We start from the raw sequence: 19624 nt of genomic DNA, 5'->3' as shown, positions 1-19624 counted from the left end.
GCATTGATCTGAGGATTAGACTAAATGGAAATAATACTGATTGCTAAAAACACAGTTATGGTAAGAGTCTAGTGGATGGAAAATGTTCAATTCAGTGCGTTCTATGGATTGTTTACCTATGCTTGTTAGTAGAGTTTCTTTTAGACTCTCTCTCAACACATAAGTGGATGTGAAGTATGTGTTAGTAGGGGTTGTCTATGTTCTTTGTGAAGTGTTCTCCAGTGTACAGGCCATAGTGGAGTGTTTGTTGCTGGGCTGCAGCCCAGGCCATCTGCAAGCTGCTGAAGCGGACAGACCATTCACCCTGGGGGTCTACCACCACCACTCCCCCCAGACCTCCCACCCTGTCCTTCATATAGGCCAGGGCCTCGTCTGCTGCTGCCTCCACGCTGCGCCCTGCAGGGGACACACCAGGGAGGGAGGATGAATGGATGGATTGATGCATGGATGAGATTATCAATGGATGGAGTTACTGATTGACATGCAATCTTTTTTTTCATAAATCGTGTGTGTTACCTTGCTCCATGTGGAACAGGATGAGTCTAGCCAGAGTGACCTTCATGATGGCTTCACCCTCACCCGTCGGGGACACTGCTCCAACCCTGTTATCAGCATAACCCCCACACCCTGAAACACATACACACTGCTTTTCACACACTATAAGAGGGAAACATCTGCTACATGTATTGACTTTCATGTGGTCTTAAAGCCTGTTGGAATACTTAAAATCAGTCTTCCGTAATGAATTACCAATCTGACAACTGGATTAGTAGAAGCGGTGTGGAAACCTTTTCTAGCCTTGATAGCGTGGCATAGCTGTAACATACCTGGTTGTCTGAGGGTGCAGTTTCCACTCTGAGCCACTCGATGGCGAGGTAAACAATAGAATAGACTACATTTACAGAATGCTCTTTACAGGTACCAAAAAGAAAAGTTGTAAACAAACAGAGTATAAAAAAAATGCCCTGCACCTTTAAGGGTATTTTCTTGACAAGCCAGTCAGACAGTAACCTTTTTTGGTGCTCTCCCCTTGGGTGTCAGGTGAGTTTCCAAAAAAGAGAGGGGAAAAAACATATGGAAAAATATTGTATCTATATGGAAAATACATTGGATTTGAAAAAAGTAATCAACATAAACTGTTCTGAGAAAATTGAAATTTCAACCACAGATTTATGATACCAATTTCAACATACACAAACCTTGTATAAAATGTTGAATTTGACCTTTGAAACAATGTCAGATCTTCAACATTATACACACCATTAGAATAAAAAAATTAAAAAAACAACAGGCTGGGCAGCACGTCCTACTGAAGAGTTGATCTACAACTATTCATTTGGTATCCTATCTAGGGATTTAACCAAGCCCGGCTTAGCTTTTATATTTGTAACCGACTACTACCAATGTGCCATCAGTGGGAATAATTATTGAGCGATGAACTGCAACAATACATCATCAATGATGGTTATTTAGGCCTACATGGCATCTGCAAAGTCATCAGCTATTGTTTCAATTCAACCCAGGGTTCAGCTATCAATAGACAACAAATTACAAAAGCTTGAAACCCTAGGCCTGATTTCTAATGTAATCTTCAAGTTAATAATTAGATGTTGGATTTACATCAACATCTCATCCAAAAATCCAAGTTAAAGAATAGGACTAAATCAAATCAATCTTTATTTAAAAGGGAATTTAAAGTTTGATTAGATTAAGTCCTATTCTTTAGCTTTGGTTGAGATGGAGACGTGAATCCAACATATCAATTATTCATTTGTAGACAAACTGGAATTAAAGCCAGACTAAAATCAGTGGCACAAAATATATACACTGCTCAAAAAAATAAAGGGAACAATAAAATAACACATCCTAGACCTGAATGAATGAAATATTCTTATTAAATACTTTTTTATTTACAAAGTTGAATGTGCTGACAACAAAATTACACAAAAATGATCAATGGAAATCAAATTTATCAACCCATGGAGGTCTGGATTTGGAGTCACACTCAAAAGTGGAAAACCACACTACAGGCTGATCCAACTTTGATGTAAGGTCCTTAAAACAATTCAAAATGAGGCTCAGTAGTGTGTGTGGCCTCCATGTGCCTGTATGACCTCCCTACAATGCCTGGGAATGCTCCTGATGAGGTGGCGGATGGTCTTCTGAGGGATTTCCTCCCAGACCTGGACTAAAGCATCCGCCAACTCCTGGACAGTCTGTGGTGCAACGTGGCGTTGGTGGATGGAGCGAGACATGATGTCCCAGATGTGCTCAATTGGATTCAGGTCTGGGGAACGGGCGGGCAAGTCCATAGCATCAATGCCTTCCTCTTGCAGGAACTGCTGACACACTCCAGCCACATGAGGTCTAGCATTGTCTTGCATTAGGAGGAACCCAGGGCCAACCGCACATGGACTCACAAGGGGTCTGAGGATCTCATCTCGGTACCTAATGGCAGTCAGGCTACCTCTGGCGAGCACATGGAGGGCTGTGCGGCCCGCCAAAGAAATGCCACACCACACCATGACTGACCCACCGCCAAACCGGTCATGCTGGAGGATGTTGCAGGCAGCAGAACGTTCTCCACGGGGTCTCCAGACTCTGTCACGTCTGTCACGTCTGTCACATGTGCTCAGTGTGAACCTGCTTTCATCTGTGAAGAGCACAGGGCGCAAGTGGCGAATTTGCCAATCTTGGTGTTCTCTGGCAAACGCCAAACGTCCTGCACGGTGTTGGGCTGTAAGCACAACCCCCACCTGTGGTCATCGGGCCCTCAAACCACCCTCATGGAGTCTTTATGACCGTTTGAGAAGACACATGCACATTTGTGGCCTGCTGGATGTCATTTTGCAGGGCTCTGGCAGTGCTCCTCCTGCTCCTCCTTGCACAAAGGCGGAGGTAGCGGTCCTGCTGCTGGGTTGTTGCCCTCCTACGGCCTCCTCCACGTCTCCTGATGTACTGGCCTGTCTCCTGGTAGCGCCTCCATGCTCTGGACACTACGCTGACAGACACAGCAAACCTTCTTGCCACAGCTTGCATTGATGTGACATCCTGGATGAGCTGCACTACCTGAGCCACTTGTGTGGGTTGTAGACTCTGTCCCATGCTACCACTAGAGTGAAAGCACCGCCAGCCTTCAAAAGTGACCAAAACATCAGCCAGGAAGCATAGGAACTGAGAAGTGGTCTGTGGTCACCACCTGCAGAACCACTCCTTTATTGGGGGTGTCTTGCTAATTGCCTATAATTTCCACCTGTTGTCTATTTAATTTTCACAACAGCATGTGAAATGTACTGTCAATCAGTTTTGCTTCCTAAGTGGACAGTTTGATTTCACAGAAGTGTGATTGACTTGGAGTTACATTGTGTTGTTTAAGTGTTCCCTTTATTTTTTTGAGCAGTGTATATCTCCTTCATATGTTGATATTTGGTTGCGGTACACTTTTACAATACAGTAAATAGACAACTGGTCGACAAGTTAACAAATTAGATGTTGGATTCACATCTACAACTGTACCAAAATACAATTTAAAGAATAGGATTAAGAATATTTGAAATGTTTTAATCAAAATGTTTTAATAAATTAGGTCCACTATTGCTCTAACGGATTAATACCATTCGCCATTCACAAAGGTTCATTTAGGAGAGATGTGAATACAGCACTAATTGAACTTTTATTTTTAAAAAGTGTTCTCACTATCGCCCCCTTTGATAAACACAGGTATTAAACGGTTTTCCAAAATTATGTTGCGATGGAAATTCTCTTTGTGTGTATCAGATCGTAAGTTTAGCACAATGCTGCTTTGTAATGACCTGTCTTGGTTGGGTTCATGTGAGTGACAGATTGACTACACAAAGGAGTAAACCACAGTATCACTCATAAGCAATTTGTCAGTACACCCAGAACATTGATCTGGGAACTTTTTAGGAGTAATAGAATATCTCAAGGTATTCAAGGTTCAAAACTCAAGGTAAGAAGCCTGGTGTGGAATCAGTCAGTCACATGTAGGAACCAACCATGCTTATGACTTGTTTGTGTAGCAGTATAATACAACTGAAAGAGAACCCCCCTTTGGAGTTTCATCAGGCTTGTATTGAGTTAGTGAACCTCTCCAGTAATGATAATAAAGTTTGCTTCATTTACTGTGATTTGAGTCCTTAGTGGTGAATTTCCACAACATTGTCATCCCGTCTCGAGGCTTCCTTACCAAAATTGGTCCACAAGGGCCAAAGCTGGATTGTGAAAAAGTGCTTATACTCGGGTAACCTCCGTCACCTACTACATATCTTAGATGCCTCATCAGAAACAGCTCCTTGGCCTGCATTATCTCTCGATGCAGAAAAAGCTTTTAATAGACGAGAATGGTCATACAGTGCCTTCGGAAAGTATTCAGACCCCTTGACTTTTTACATTTTGTTATGTTTTAGACATTTTTGCAAATGTATTCAAAATAAAAACAGAAATACCGTATTTACATAAGTATTCAGCCCCTTTGCAATGAGACTCGAAATTGAACTCGGGTGCATCATGTTTCCCTTGATCATCCTTGAGATGTTTCTTCAACTTGACTGAAGTCCACCTGTGGTAAATTTAATTTATTGGACATGATCTGGAAAGGCACACACCTGTCTGTCTATATAAGATCCCACAGTTGACAGTGCATGTCAGAGCAAGAACTAAGCCATGAGCTCGAAGGAATTGTCCGTAGAGCTCAGAGACAGGATTGTGACGAGGCAAAGATCTGTCTGTAGCATTGAAGGTCCCTAAGAACACAGTGACCTCCATCATTCTTAGTTTGAAGTTTGGAACCACCAAAACCCTTCGTAAAGCTGGCCGCCTGGCCAAACTGAGCAATCAGGGGAGAAGGGCCTTGGCCAGGGAGGTGACCAAGAACCTGATGGTAACTCTGACAGAGCTCTAGAGTTCCTTTGTGGAGATGAGAGAACCTTCAAGAAGGAAAAACATCTCTGGAGCACTCCATCAATCAGGCCTTCATGGTAGAATGGCCAGACAGAAGCCTTCCAAAAGGCTTTCCAAAAGGCACCTAATCACTCTCAGACCATGAGAAACAAGATTCTCTGGTCTGATAAAACCAAGACTGAACGTTTTGGCCTGAATGCCAAGCATCACATCTGGAAGAAACCTGGCACCATCCCTATGGTGGAGCGTAGTGGCAGATTCATGCTGTGGGGATGTTTTTCAGTAGCAGGGACTGGGAGACTAGTCAGGATCGAGGCAAAAATGAACGGAGCAAAGTAGAGAGAGATCATTGATGAAAAACCGCTCCAGAGCACTCAGGACCTCAGACTGGGGCGAATGTTCACCTTCAAACAGTACAATGCCCCTAAGCACACAGCCAAGACAATGCAGGAATGGCTTTGGGACAAGTCTCTGATTGTCCTTGAGTGGCCCAGACAGAGCCTGGAATTGAACCCAATCGAACAACTCTGGAGATACCTAAAAATACTGTAGCTGTGCAGCAACGCTCCACATCCAACCTGACAGAGCTTGAGAGGATCTGTAGAGAAGAATGGGAGAAACCCCAAATACAGGTGTATCAAGCATGTAGCGTCATACCCAAGAAGACTCGATGCCTTAATAGCTGCCAAAGGTGCTTCAACAAAGTACTGAGTAAAGGTTCTGAATACTTATGTAAATGAGATATTTCAGTTTGTTTTATTTTATACAAATTAGCAAACATTTCTAAAAACCTGTTTTTGCTTCGTCGTTATGGGGTATTGTGTGTAGATTGATGAGGGTGGGGGGGGGGATGTCATCCATTTTAGAATAAGGCTGTAACATAACAAAATGTGGAAAACGTCAAGGGGTCTGAAAACTTTCTGAACGCACTGTATCTCTGGTCGGTCTTGGAACATATGGGAATTGGCGCCAATTTCATTAATATGATTAAAATAATATATGCCGATCCCTAGCCATAGTTCTAACAGGCAATATCCACTCTGCTCCTTTCAGAATCACTAGAAATAACAGACAAGGCGATCCAATCTCACCTGTGCTTATCGTATTATCCATGCAACCCCTGGCTGAGGCAATATGCCAAATTATAGGGAATAACACCAATTTCCATCAAATCTACTGATCACTTCATCTCATTGTACGCATGATATTTCACTATATCTAGACAATGCATCTCAATCGCTTCCAAACGTATTGATGACCATAGATTAATTTGACAGATTTTGATGAAGCTGAATTTATCTAACCAAATCAGCAATAGTGCCTCTCAAGACCCAATGTAAGACTCCATCTCTACCAGTGGTGGTCAGTCACCTTATTTGTATTACAGCATATTGGATGACTCTCATTCATATTCCATTCACCCACTTCAATGTAACAGCGATAGGTTTAGGCTACTACATGATACTTGATTTTTCCATATTCACATCATGAGGTTGCTACAACCTAGCCTATGAATAAAGGTTTACAACGTAGGTGCACACAGGTCGAGAGACACATTTGAGGTGACAGACAGTGACACAGTGACATGCAATACCGCCTTGCCCACTCTTGCCTGCATCGAGCTGATATAGGGTGTAATCATTAGTCCAACAGTCGCAAACAAGAGTTTACATAGGACAAATTCAGGTATGTTTATCCCAGTTTTGTTCTGTACGCTTCAGTTTAAGAAACATTTCTCAGAATTTACAAAATGAATACACCCCTGATCATGCGTAAACACAGTTCACTTTCATAGCAGCCACGTTGTATTCCTCCTCACATCTATGCACTCTCGTCTTCTCACCTCTGCCCTTCGTTTGCAGACTTCAATGCACAACACATCAGCTGTACGTGACCAGGTGAAAAAAAATCTAAGCCAAACCCCCACACACAGCCTATATCATTTTCACCATATTAGCTAATGTAATGTCATAGCTAATAGAACTAATGCGTTAGTAAACCCCTCTACAACCATGCAGTAATGTTACAGCGTAACGTTCGTGAGCAGTTACACCGGTGGGCCCCGGTGGCAATAAATTAGTAATATCAACAGCATACATTGACTGGGAAGAGTTCCAGTGTTGTGTTGTAAAGTCATAGCCAGCTACCTAACATAGCATCCCCCTGTTTGAGCAGGGTGTTTCAACAGCTGCATTTGCTAGCTAAGTAAATGAAACTGAAAAATAAATTCTTCATTTTAGAAGAAATTAATTTGTTCAAAACTGTTCAACGGTTGTTGTTCTCTCTCTTTGAGTAAACTACTCAACATTTTATATACTGCAGTGCTAGATTCATTCTCTGATCCTTTGATTGGGTGGACAACATGTCAGTTCATACTGAAATAGCTCTGATAGGCTGGAGGACATCCTCTGGAAGTTGTCATAATTACTGTAAGTCTATGGAAGGGTGTGAGTACCATGAGCCTCCTAGGTTTTGTATTGAAGTCAATGTACCCAGAGCAGGACGGAAGCTAGCTATCCTCCGGCTACACCAAGGTGCTACCCTATAGATTGCTGTTGAGGCTACTGTACACCTTATTTGCAAAAGTGTGTTTAAATCAAATATTATTTGATTTACAGTCAAAACTCACTACAGGAGTTCCAAACTGCCTCTGGAAACAATGTCAGCACAAGAACTGTTCGTCGGGAACTTCATGAAAATGGGTTTATTCATCTGGCAGTCCGACCAATGAATCTGGGTTTGGAGTCTATGCCAGGAGAACGCTACCTGCCCCAATGCATAGTGCCAACTGTAAAGTTTGGTGGAGGAGGAATAATGGTCTGGGGCTATTTTTCATGGTTCGTGCTAGGCCCCTTAGTTCCAGTGAAGGGAAATATTAATGCTACACCATATAATGACATTCTAGACGATTCTGTGCTTCCAACTTTGTGGCAACAGTTTGGGAAAGGCCCTTTCCTGTTCCAGCATGACAATGCCGTAGTGCACAAAATGAGTTCCATACAGAAAAATGGTTTGTCGAGATCGGTGTGGAAGAACTTGACTGGCCTGCACAGAGCCCTGAACTCAACCCCATCGAACACCTTTGGGATGAATTAGAACGCCAACTGCGGAGGAGGCGGCTATTATAGCAGCAATGCCCGTGATTTTGGAATGAGATGTTCGACGAGCAGTTGTCCACATACTTTGTCATGTAGTGTATATATACAGCTTTTGGAAAGCACCATATTCTGACCTATCCATTAAAGTATGTTCGACATATCTAATTGAATCTGAACGACCCTTTAACTGGAATACAATATGGACAAATATGACCTTGGCATCCCATAATCCAAACCATCAATTTATCGATTTTAAGTTTGTTCACAGACTGTATTTAACACAGAGGAAACGTTTTACGATAAAATTGGCCCCAACTCCCAACTGATCACTGTGTTCTCTAAATCAGGTAGGCACATTTCCAGGGGAGTCCCTTGCAGTTCAATGCTTCTGGGGCAAAGTTTCAAAATGTATTTCAAAGTGCATTATTTTATACTGTGTATTCAATGGTTTGCATCTAGTGTGTTACTTAACGATGACAGCCCCTTGAATCTCTCAATCTGAGAAGATTACTGCTGACAGGCAGCATTGCTGCAAAATAAACAGGCTCATGGATGGGAAATGGGGGGTGAGTTGGGGATCTTTTTTTTTTTTTTGTACTTGTAACCTCCCTGAGATTTAATTTTTTTTTAAATGTAATCTCAACCAATTCAAAACTTAACCAAAATCTGTCATTGTTCTTCCATTGGAATTTGGTTGTGCTTTTAAATGGTTGAAAGCACAGTAATACCACATTGGCAATTCAATCTTCTGGTTGTCTTTTTGAGAGGGTGAATAAAGGTTGACATCTCATTGATCACTGCTCAACCAAATATTGCCCACATTGAAATGACGTGATGTGCCCAGTGGGAAGGGCCAACGTGAGTAGGAGATGGCCTAGCCAAGTTAATGTGTGTGTTACGAATCCCTTTTGGCCCGACAGTCTAGGGGGGGATGGTAATGAGACCCGTAACATAACTCATGCAAATTATAAAATTGTGACAAAGTAAAAGTGTGAACGAAATAACCACGACAACTGAAATTATACCGTCAAACTCAGGGTTTATTGTAAAACACACGGTAATGGGGGGAGCAGGAAAAGGGGCTGAGCTGGACCCAAGGAAAGAAACAATAAGCATCCAAAACACCCCTAAGCTAGACTAGCCTAATTTAACAGCTAACTAACTAACCAAAAATACAGTGGGTGGTCCGCCCAGTTCTAACTAGTGTTTTTAACAAAGTCTACCTACGGGTAGTGTATGCCCATGGGCGACTTGTCTTGGTTTCCCCTTTTCCCACCAGCAATCAAACAAACACCATAACCAAAAACAATACTCACAGGTGATGACAAAGTGCTATGGAGGTGCTCAAACAAAAGAGAGGTTAAGCCACAAAGCGAGATTGAAACACAGAGATCTACATACATGGCATTTACAGAGAGATTGAGCTCTAGAGCAAACAAATGATGGGGTTTTTAAACCATGGGGAAGGAACTGTGATAGGGTAGGAAATAGGAGGTGTGTCTTCTGATTGTTGACTGATTGGGGAGTGATGATTTTCACCTGTGAAGGGAGAAGGAGAGAAAAGAAACACACACACAGGATACACACACACACACAGGATAACTGTATCCGTAACAGTGTGCCTCAGTTCAACCCGTGAGACACTTTGGTGTGCCAACTTATTTATACTACTGTGTTTGTGAAGTTCATGCATGCTTCCTACCTTTGTATATGGACCATACTTCCTAATTAACATTTTTATAAAAAGGTCATGTTAACGGACACAATCTCATAGAACAGAACATATAAGATCTCCTAAACCTGTGTTAACCTCAGAACTTATTTTTTTGGCCTTCATCCCAAAACCCAATTCTTTCCCCCACAGGAATGACCAGAGGTAGAAATTGCCAACTAATTTCATTTTTTTACGACTACAAGCTGGCGAGCTCTACATGCATATCTGTACATTTACTGGCCTATTTAACCTTTTAAGTTACTTTTCTCTTTACAAAAAACACACTTCACTCAACACACACAAAGTTGTGTATTGAATGCAGTGGTTGGTTGGTTAGTTAGTGGTAACATAACCATATTTATAATATCTGCCTGGTTCTAACCGGACAACCTGTGGTGGGTTACCAACTCTACAGTCAGCACTCAGTATATAGCAGACGAGGGCTCAGAACGGTTCCAGGTAGCCCTTACGTTTGTAAACTAGTGATCTATGAAACTCTTGACAGCGATTGCATAGCTGATCATTGATAGTTTACCAGCATCACTGATTAACATGAGAACATTTCTCACCATGAGACTCCACTTACCACTTCTTCAATTACATGCAAGTAAGATTGTTTAACCCCTGTTCTGTGTATGTGTGTAAATGTATGTGCATATGTTGTGTACGTACTGTATGCCTGTGCCTCTGCACTTTTATGAAGCAATCTGTGAGTGTGAGGTAGGAGTGTGTGTTGTTCAGAATGCTGGCTGTAATAATCTCCATAGTCAAATATTAACCCAGCAGGTCGTGAGTGAGTGGCTCCACACCACCACACATTCCTCCATGTCTCACCGATACATGCTGTGTCCCCCACCCTGCCCTCCATCTTGTTCAGCAAGCCACCGGTGGAGGTGGCACAGGCTATGTTCCCCTCTGCATCCACCGCCACCGCCCCTACCGTACCCATCTTCCCCCTGTGACAGACACACTTCAATTAAAAATGTCATTAACATCTATCATACCATGCTATGTTCAATCATGTCACATTATCATACATCTCATCATGTTACTATCCATTTCAATATCTATCTAATGTATTCAACTCTATGGTATGAAATATCATGTCATAGCTTTATCTTACATCTGGCACTCCACCGGGTTGGCATCAGCTGCCAGGTTCTTCTTCCAGCGCATACGGGCATACTCGGTGATCAGTGATTCCTCTGGCACCTCGGGTACACCCATCGACCGGGCAAACTGACTGGCCCCCTCTCCAGTCAGACACAGATGGCTCGTCTGCAATGGGGAACGGGCTCATTCAATGGGGAACAATGTTCAATATGTAGAGAATATACTGTACCTCACTTGCTTACGCGTGAGAGAGCACTGTGGGAAAGTGCGCCGGGTTTCAATAAACAGATGACGCAACACCTGACGGCGCAATGCCTCTCCCCTATTTGACCTAGATAGTTTCTGTGTATGCATTGATATGTAGGCTACATGTGCCTTTAGATAAAAAAAACATCTTTTGATATAGTTCTGTCCTTGTCCATTAATATTCTGTATTATGTCATTATCATGATTCATGTGGACCCCAGGAATAGTAGCTGCTTCTTTTGCAACAGCTAATGGGGATCCTAATAAAATACCAAACACCCTGATCTGCTGTATGATCAACACTTTGTCTAAGCAAAGTGTGTGTGCCTGTGTGTACAGTACCTTGTCCATGACCAGTCTGGCCAGTTGGACAGGATTGGCCACTTTTCTGACTGCAGAAACAGCTCCGCTGGCCAGATATCTCCCGTCCATCACGATGGCGTCCATCTCCACCTCACCCATAGCGTTCAACACCGAGCCTAGCCCTGATGCATGCAGAGATACAAGAGGACACAGAGACATGTCTTCAGATTATGGCGCCGACGGAGATGGCAGCATCGAGACGAGCTCTTCAGCAACTCTGCAGTATTTTGTTTGTTTATTTACTATCGTTTACTTTATTAGCTCAGGAATTGTTGTGTCATTACATACAGCCGGGGAGAACTACTGGATATTAGAGTGGCGGTAACTCACCAGAACTACCATCATTACGACCAAGATTACGACTTCCCTGGAGCAGATCCCATGATTATTCTCCCGAGAGCAATCAAACTTATTCCAGAGGCCACCCCAAAACAACGCCGGCGAAGGAGAGGTACTCGGGGCGGTCTTCTAGTCCGACTCAGGATGCGTGCACACCATCCACCGCACCAGAGTATTTTACTCGCTAATGTCCAATCTCTGGATAATAAAGTATGCAAACTGGAAACCACATATCCTGAGGCTGCATTTATTGTAGCTGGGGATTTTAACAAAGCAAATATTAGGAAAAGGCTCCCTAAATTCTATCAACATATTGATTGTTGTACTCGCGCTGCTAAAACCCTCGACCATTGCTATACTACCTTCCAGAATGCATAAGGCCTTCCCCCGCCCCCCATTCGGCAAATCGGACCACAATTCCATCTTGATCCTCCCCTCCTATAGGCAGAAACTCAAACAGGAAGCACCCGTGGTGAGGACTATTCAACGCTGGTCTGACCAATCGGAATCCACACTTCTGTGGAAACAGAAACTGTGGGCAAATGGGAGCATTCACACAAAACTGAAAGCACGAACCACCGCAAGAAGACTGGGCATATGGAAGAATACCCACAGTGTAGTTATTCCCTCCACAAAGCAATCAAGCAGGCTAAACGTCGGTATAGGGACAAAGTTGAGTCCCGGTTCAACGGCTCAGACATGAGACGCATGTGGCAGGATCTACAGACAATCACGGATTATAAAAGGAAAACCAGCCACGTCGTGGACACCGACGCCTTGCTTCCGGACAGGCTGAACACCTTCTTCGCTCGCTTTGAGGATAATACAATGCCACTGACACGACCCACTACCAAGAACTGTGGGTTCTCCTTTGGCGTGGCCGACATAAGACCTTTAAGCATGTTAACCCTCACAAGGCTGCCGGCCGAGATGGTATCCCTAGCCGTGTCCTCAGAGCATGCGCAGACCAGCTGGCTGGTGTGTTCACAGATATATTCAATCTCTCCATATCCCAGTCTGTTGGCCCCACATGCTTCAAGATGGCCACCATTGCCCCTATATCTAAGAAAGAAAAGGAAATTGAACTAAATGACTATCGCCCCGTAGCGCTCACCTCTGTCATCATGAAGTGCTTTGAGAGTCAAGGATCATATCACCTCCACCTTACCTGTCACCCTAGAACCTCTTCAATTTCCTTACAGCCCCCAATAGATCCACAGACGATGCAATCGCCACAACACTGCACACTGCCCTGTGCTGCCCTGTCTGGACAAGAGGCATACCTATGTAAGAATGCTGTTAATTGACTATAGCTAAGCATTCAACACCATAGTACCCTCCAAGCTCATCATCAAGCTAAAGGCTCTGGGTCTGAAGCCCGCCCTGTGCAACTGGGTCCTGGACTTCCTGACGGGTCACCCCCAGGTGGTGAAGGTAGGAAACAACACCTCTTCGCTGATCCTCAACACCGGGGCCTCACAAGGGTGCGTGCTCGGCCCACTCCTGTACTCCCGGTTCACCCATGACTGCGTAGCCAAGCATGCCTCCAACTCAATCCTCAAGTTCGCAGATGACACAACAGTATTAGGCTTGATTACCAACAATGATGAGACAGCCTACAAGGAGGAGGTGAGGGCTCTGGGAGTGTGGTGCCAGAAAAATAACCTCTCACTCAATGTCAACAAAACTAAGGAGATGGTCATAGACTTGAGGAAAGAGCAGAGGGCGCACCCCCCTATTCACATTGATGGGACCGCAGCGAAGATGGTGGAAATCTTCAAGTTTCTCGGCATACACATCACTGACAAACTGAAATGGTCCAACCAAACAGACAGTGTGGTGAAGAAGGCGCAACAACGCCTCTTCAACCTTAGGAGGCTGAAGAAATGTGGCTTAACACCTAAAACACTCAAACTTTTACAGATGCACAATTGAGAGCATCATGTCGGGCTGTATCACAACCGCAAAGCTCTCCAGAGGGTGGTACGGTCTGCCCAATGCATTACCGGGGGCAAAATTCCCACCCTCCTGGACCCCAACAGCACCCGATGCTATAGGGTGGCTAAAAAGATCATCAAGGACATGAACCACCCGAGCCACTGCCTGTTTAACCCGTTATCATCCAGTTTCTATCTCAAGGCCATCAGATTGCTAAACAGCCATCACTAGCACATCAGGGACGGCTGCCTATAGACATAGATTAGGAATCACTGGACACTTTTAGAAATGGATCAATAGCCACTTTAATAATGTTCCGTATCTAGCATTACTCATCTCATATGTATAAACTACACTCCACACTATTCTACGGTATCTTAGTCACTTTTAAATTGTGTTTACATATTGAATCACCCATTTCATGTACTGCATTCTATACTCCACCACTGACTGTTAAACAGTCATCTCCAGCACGTCAGAGGATGATGCCTATAGACATAGAATAGGAATCACTGGCCACTAAGGAAATGAAACACTAGCCACTTTAATAATGTCTCTGTATCTTGCATTACTCATCTCATATGTATAAACTGTACTCTTAGTCACTTTAATTGTTTGTAAATATTGCATCACCCAGCTCAAAAGTATACAGTTGAAGTCGGAAGTTTACATACACCTTAGCCAAATACATTTACTCAGCTTTTCATAATTCCTGACATTTAATCGAAGTAAAACATTCCCTGTTTTAGGTCAGTTAGGATCACCACATGATTTTAAGAATGTGAAATGTCAGAATAATAGTAGAGAGAGAGGTTTATTTCAGCTTTTATTTCTTTCATCACAATTCCCAGTGGGTCAGAAGTTTACATACACTCAATTAGTATTAGGTAGCATTGGCTTTTAATCGTTTAACTTGGGTTGAACGTTTCGGGTTGCCTTCACAAGCTTCACACAATAAGTTGGGTGAATTTTGGCCCATTCCTCCTGACAGAGCTGGTGTAACCGAGTCATGTTTGTAGGCCTCCTTGCTCGCACACGCTTTTTCAGTTCTGCCCACAAATTTTCTTTGGGATTTGAGGTCAGGGCTTTGTGATGGCCACTCCAATACCTTGACTTTGATGTCCTTAATCCATTTTGCCACAACTTTGGAAGTATGCTTGGGGTCATTGTCCATTTGGAAGACCCATTTGCAATAATGCTTTAACTTCCTGGCTGATGTCTTGAGATGTTGCTTCAATATATCCACATCATTTTCTTTCCTCGTGATGCCATCTATTTTGTGCACCAGTGATAAAATTATTTAAATGTTGAAAGATAATGATTAAATAATTCCACTCTGAAACCTTATAACTGTATGAAATTGATTAGAATCATAAAATTCAGGTTATGTCGATATAGGACTCGTTTTACTGTGAATATAAATACTTTTCTACCCGTTTCCTCCAGCATCTTCACAAGGTCCTTTGCTGTTGTTCTGGGATTGATTTGCAGTTTTTGCAACAAAGTACGTTCATCTCTAAGAGACAGAACGCGTCTCCTTCCTGAGCGGTATGATGGTTGCGTGGTCCCATGGTGTTTATACTTAGGTACTATTGTTTGTACAGATGAACGTGGTACCTACAGGCGTTTGGAAATTTTTCCCAAGGATGAACCAGACTTGTGGAGGTCTACAATTGTTTTTCTGAGATCTTGGATGATTTCTTTAGATTTTCCCATGATATCAAGCAAAGAGGCACTAAGTTTGAAGGTTGGCCTTGAAATACATCCACAGGTACACCAACAATTGACTCAAATGATGTCAATTAGCCTATCAGAACCTTCTAAAGCCATGACATCATTTTCTGGAATTTTCCAAGCTGTTTAAAGGCAATTGTTGGAACAATTGTTGGAAATATTACTTGTGTCATGCAACTATAGTTTGTTAATAACAAGAAATTTGTGGAGTGGTTGAAAAATGAGTTTAAATGACTCCAACTTAAGTGTATGTAAACTTCCGGGTTCAATTGTATACTGTACTCTATACTATGCCACTATCTTCGTCCAGTCCCGCTCTGATATATATGTTTATCTATTCTTTACTTAGATGTGTGTATTTTGAGTATATGTTGTGAAACTGCACTGTTGGAGCTAGAAGCACACGCATTTTGCTCCACCTGCAATAACATCTGCTAAACACGTGTATGTTTATTATCATTTGTACCTTTATTTAACTAGGCAAGTCAGTTAAGAACAAATCCTTATTTTCAATGACTGCCTAGGAACACTGGGTTAACTGCCTGTTCAGGGGCAGAACGACATGTTTGTCGTACCTTGTCACCTCGGGGATATGAACTTTCAACCTTTCGGTTACCAGTCCAACGCTCTAACCACTAGGCTACCCTGCCACCCCGGCATTTTATGTGACCAATAAAATGTGATATTCTTTATCAACCTTTCTTTATCCAGGTTAGTGTCATTGACAGTAAAATCTGGTAGCACTTCATTTTATGGTACTGTTTCTACTGGTGTTTAAAACAACAAACAAGTACAAGATAAATGAATAATTATTTGGTAATTCCATGTTAATATTGCGTAATTATTACCATGGAACCATGTACCAAGTAAATATAGGTGGAGCTATTTACCTTATCTGACCCTATTGCTGATCTCAGAGGGGCCAGGTGGTTTTTCTCTGGCCATGTGACCTGGCTAGGAAAGACTCCAGGCCCTAGTCATGGTTGTGTGTTTACCTGCGCTGAAGTGGGGGTCATTCCACAGCAGAGTGACGGCCTCCACCACAGCATCCATGGCACTGCCCTGGCCCTGGAGTTTGGAGTATACCCCCCTGACTGCAGCCTGGACCCCAGCACAAGACAGCTGCACACGCTCTTTAGGGATGATCCCCACTCCCCCATGGACCACCAACACAGGCAACATGTCTGCCAGAGAGGCCCGGGAAAGAGAGATGGTAAGACAGTTACAGCAAATTAAAGAGGTTATACTAAAGAGGTTTAAAGAGGTTTGTGTTACACACGGGCTCCTGGGGATGGCCACATAGTTTAAATATCAATCTTGAAATTGAGGTGTTCTGATTTACCCAGTGTCTAATAACACAGACATCCTGGGTAGATCAACAAGTCACCACCAAACAACCTGATTGAAACCATTGTTGGGTTAGAGCTGGGCAGGAACAAAAGCCAGCACTGTAGCTCATCAAGACCAAGCGGTGGCCACTGATGTACATCATACTCCCCATTGTGCCAGTTGTTTTGTTTGGTCAGGAAAAACTCCTGGCCCGTGCACACTTAATAATCGTTTCCACAGGTCCTTCCATTAGCATTGAAACAGCGCTTACGTTTCATATTATAGTGTAGCCTACTCGATATAATTTAAACCAGTTGTCACCACAATTTGTGCAAAGGAATAATTAAATGCATCAGAAACTAATGAAGATGGACTTTAAGCTTAGACACGACCAAACGCATTCATGCAGCGCCGATACAAAAAAATGTAGCAATGGACACGAATCGGAATGTGTGTGAAAAATAACACTGTTCGATGTTGACATAATATACATTTGTATACACACGGAGAGCATATGCACTAATCATTTTTGCTGAGAATTTTTTAGAGTGTTTATATTTCTTACTTACCAGATAATCGGGCGACGTTCAGTTCTCGTCACCAGCACTTTTATTAACATATGTACTGGTCTTCCGTCATCAGCACTTCCTCTTCTTTGATGAGGTTTAACGGCGGTTGGCAACCAATAAATGTTGCAACCCCGCCACCTCCTTGACTGGAGTAGAACTCCCTTATACTTTGCTTGAAAATATAAATAAATAAACAAATACCCTACCATCTAACGCTACACTCACAAACAAATACAAATAACACCACCTACTCCACTATTTAAATATATTTAGTCCTAGCGTAGGCCAACAACCTGAAAGGATGGGACACCACCTACTTAACACACCCTGCAACTCTTCTGATGTCAAGTCTCGCACACCCAAATACCTCTATGCAGCTGCCACCACAACCTCTATTTCCTGTGACTTACGTTCCATCCCTGGACTACCGTTGATAACCATTGCTATAAATGCTAAAACTCCAATCTAACAGAAACATTTTTCACTTGTTGGCCTATCCCTCTGTACTGGTACAGATATACTGTACCCGTGACCCCATCTTCCTCTACTTTCTTCACTGCCTCAGCATATGACAACTTCTGCACTACTCTAACCCTGGAAACCTCAACCTGCCCCTCTCACACAGGATATTTCTGATTCCCAGCCCCATGGGCACCTCTACAATTAACACATACCACTACTTTCCCCAATGCTACACATTCCTTTGTCTCATGCCCTTCTGCACACCTAGGAACCCCCCTCCTACACACTGCTGTTACACGCCCATAAGTTTGACACCTTTAACAACGTAATGTGTTCGGCAGAAAAGCTCGTACAGGACAACTTATATATCCTAACATCACTTTGTCGGGCAAAGAATCAACATCAAAACAAAAAAACAGACATTGACTCTCCTGTTTCACCACTTCTGTTTCACCACTCACCCCTCCCTGTCTGCGTCCCCCACCCTGTCTGCGTCACACCAAACGACGAGCATCACAAACACCAGGAATCTTCAGCACGAACCCCTCGGGATGTAGCGCTCAACAGCGCATCCCATATAAAGCAGCTGCTTCATCTTCATGTTCTTCTCTATCAAAAGGTAACCGGAAGCTTTTCCATTTCAAAGAAGCGCGCTGTTCCAACCTGCCAGCAGCACAAATAATTACGGAACATTCGTGTGGTAATAATAACCCGTCAAAATAAAAGCTCAATTTCAAAACATTCCAATGTGGATAACTCATTCAAAATATATTTCATTTAAATAACTTATTGGGCCGACAAAAAAAGGCAACAATTAATTTATGACCCCCCCAAAAAAAAATGGACACTGGTATGACAACTGGTGTGTTGAACATATTGTTCGTCCACACATGGAATAAATCCAGGTTCTGTAGTTATGGCTCTAGCACTGAGATGCAGTACCTTAGACATCTGCGCCACTCGGGAGCATGTGACAAGTAAAATTTGATTTGAATATTTGGCTGTAGCGAAAACTCTCCTGTCTCAGCTAAAGTGGGGTGGACAATACTCAGAAGGGTCTCTACTTACCAAATGTGTCGTTGTTGATGGCCAGTGTGTCAGACATATCCAGCAGGACTTCGTTCTCCACCCCATCCACACTGTCCCCCTCCAAAACTAAGTATATTGGGTTAGTAGAGACCCTACTGAGTATTTTTCACCACTTTAGCTGAGACCGGTAGAAAGGTCCTCAACAAGCTAATTTGTAGGCTATCCCATGTACAGTCTCCTACTGCTAGGTGAACGGCAATTTAACGTATGGCTCTACAGCAGTGGCGTCAAGATATCACCATATCAACATAAAATGTATTTTTAAGTTGCGTCTAAGTTACATGTTATTCGGGGCTAATAATTAACCCCAACAAATTCTTATTCTTATTGTTCATTAGGCCTTTTGCTTGGAACAACATCTTATGTATCTTATGTTGTTTTTAAAATGCTACCATGTGTTGCAAGGAAGCATTGTGTAAACCTAAATTAGAAACAGCCAAATGTTTAATTTTCAATCATCCCAGGTTACAGCGAAACTAGCCTATGCAGCACCCCTAAATATTGCACATTTGTAGGGTGACAGATTCCTAAATCAATGGTGTTAGTGGTCTGAACGTCAATAGTTGGTTGTCCAGTGAAAAGCTTCTATTATTGACCGGTACGTGCTGCCATCTGCTGGTAGGCTGATATTGTGTACGAATTGGGGCTGTTTCTTTGAAAACATGATTTTCTTGAAAGCTGGATAGCCTGACGACGTAAAATCCCCATTC

General features: G+C 42.9%; 1 protein-coding gene across 1 annotated transcript; it reads right to left on the bottom strand.

The window, feature by feature from the left end:
- Positions 1 to 166: 166 nt before the first annotated feature.
- LOC112253036 (isoaspartyl peptidase/L-asparaginase-like) lies at positions 167 to 16649 on the bottom strand. The gene is made up of 6 exons (XM_042323581.1): positions 16461 to 16649; positions 11434 to 11576; positions 10856 to 11010; positions 10567 to 10688; positions 517 to 627; positions 167 to 396 (listed from the first exon to the last, which is right to left on the bottom strand). The coding sequence occupies exons 1-6, from the start codon at positions 16645 to 16647 to the stop codon at positions 182 to 184; spliced, it is 933 nt and encodes a 310-aa protein (XP_042179515.1). The 5' UTR covers positions 16648 to 16649; the 3' UTR covers positions 167 to 181.
- Between the last annotated feature and the right edge of the window lie 2975 nt (positions 16650 to 19624).

This window comes from Oncorhynchus tshawytscha, linkage group LG06 (genome assembly GCF_018296145.1).
Source record: "Oncorhynchus tshawytscha isolate Ot180627B linkage group LG06, Otsh_v2.0, whole genome shotgun sequence".
Classification (NCBI taxonomy): Eukaryota; Metazoa; Chordata; class Actinopteri; order Salmoniformes; family Salmonidae; genus Oncorhynchus; species Oncorhynchus tshawytscha.
This window is presented reverse-complemented; position numbering and strand designations above follow the sequence as displayed.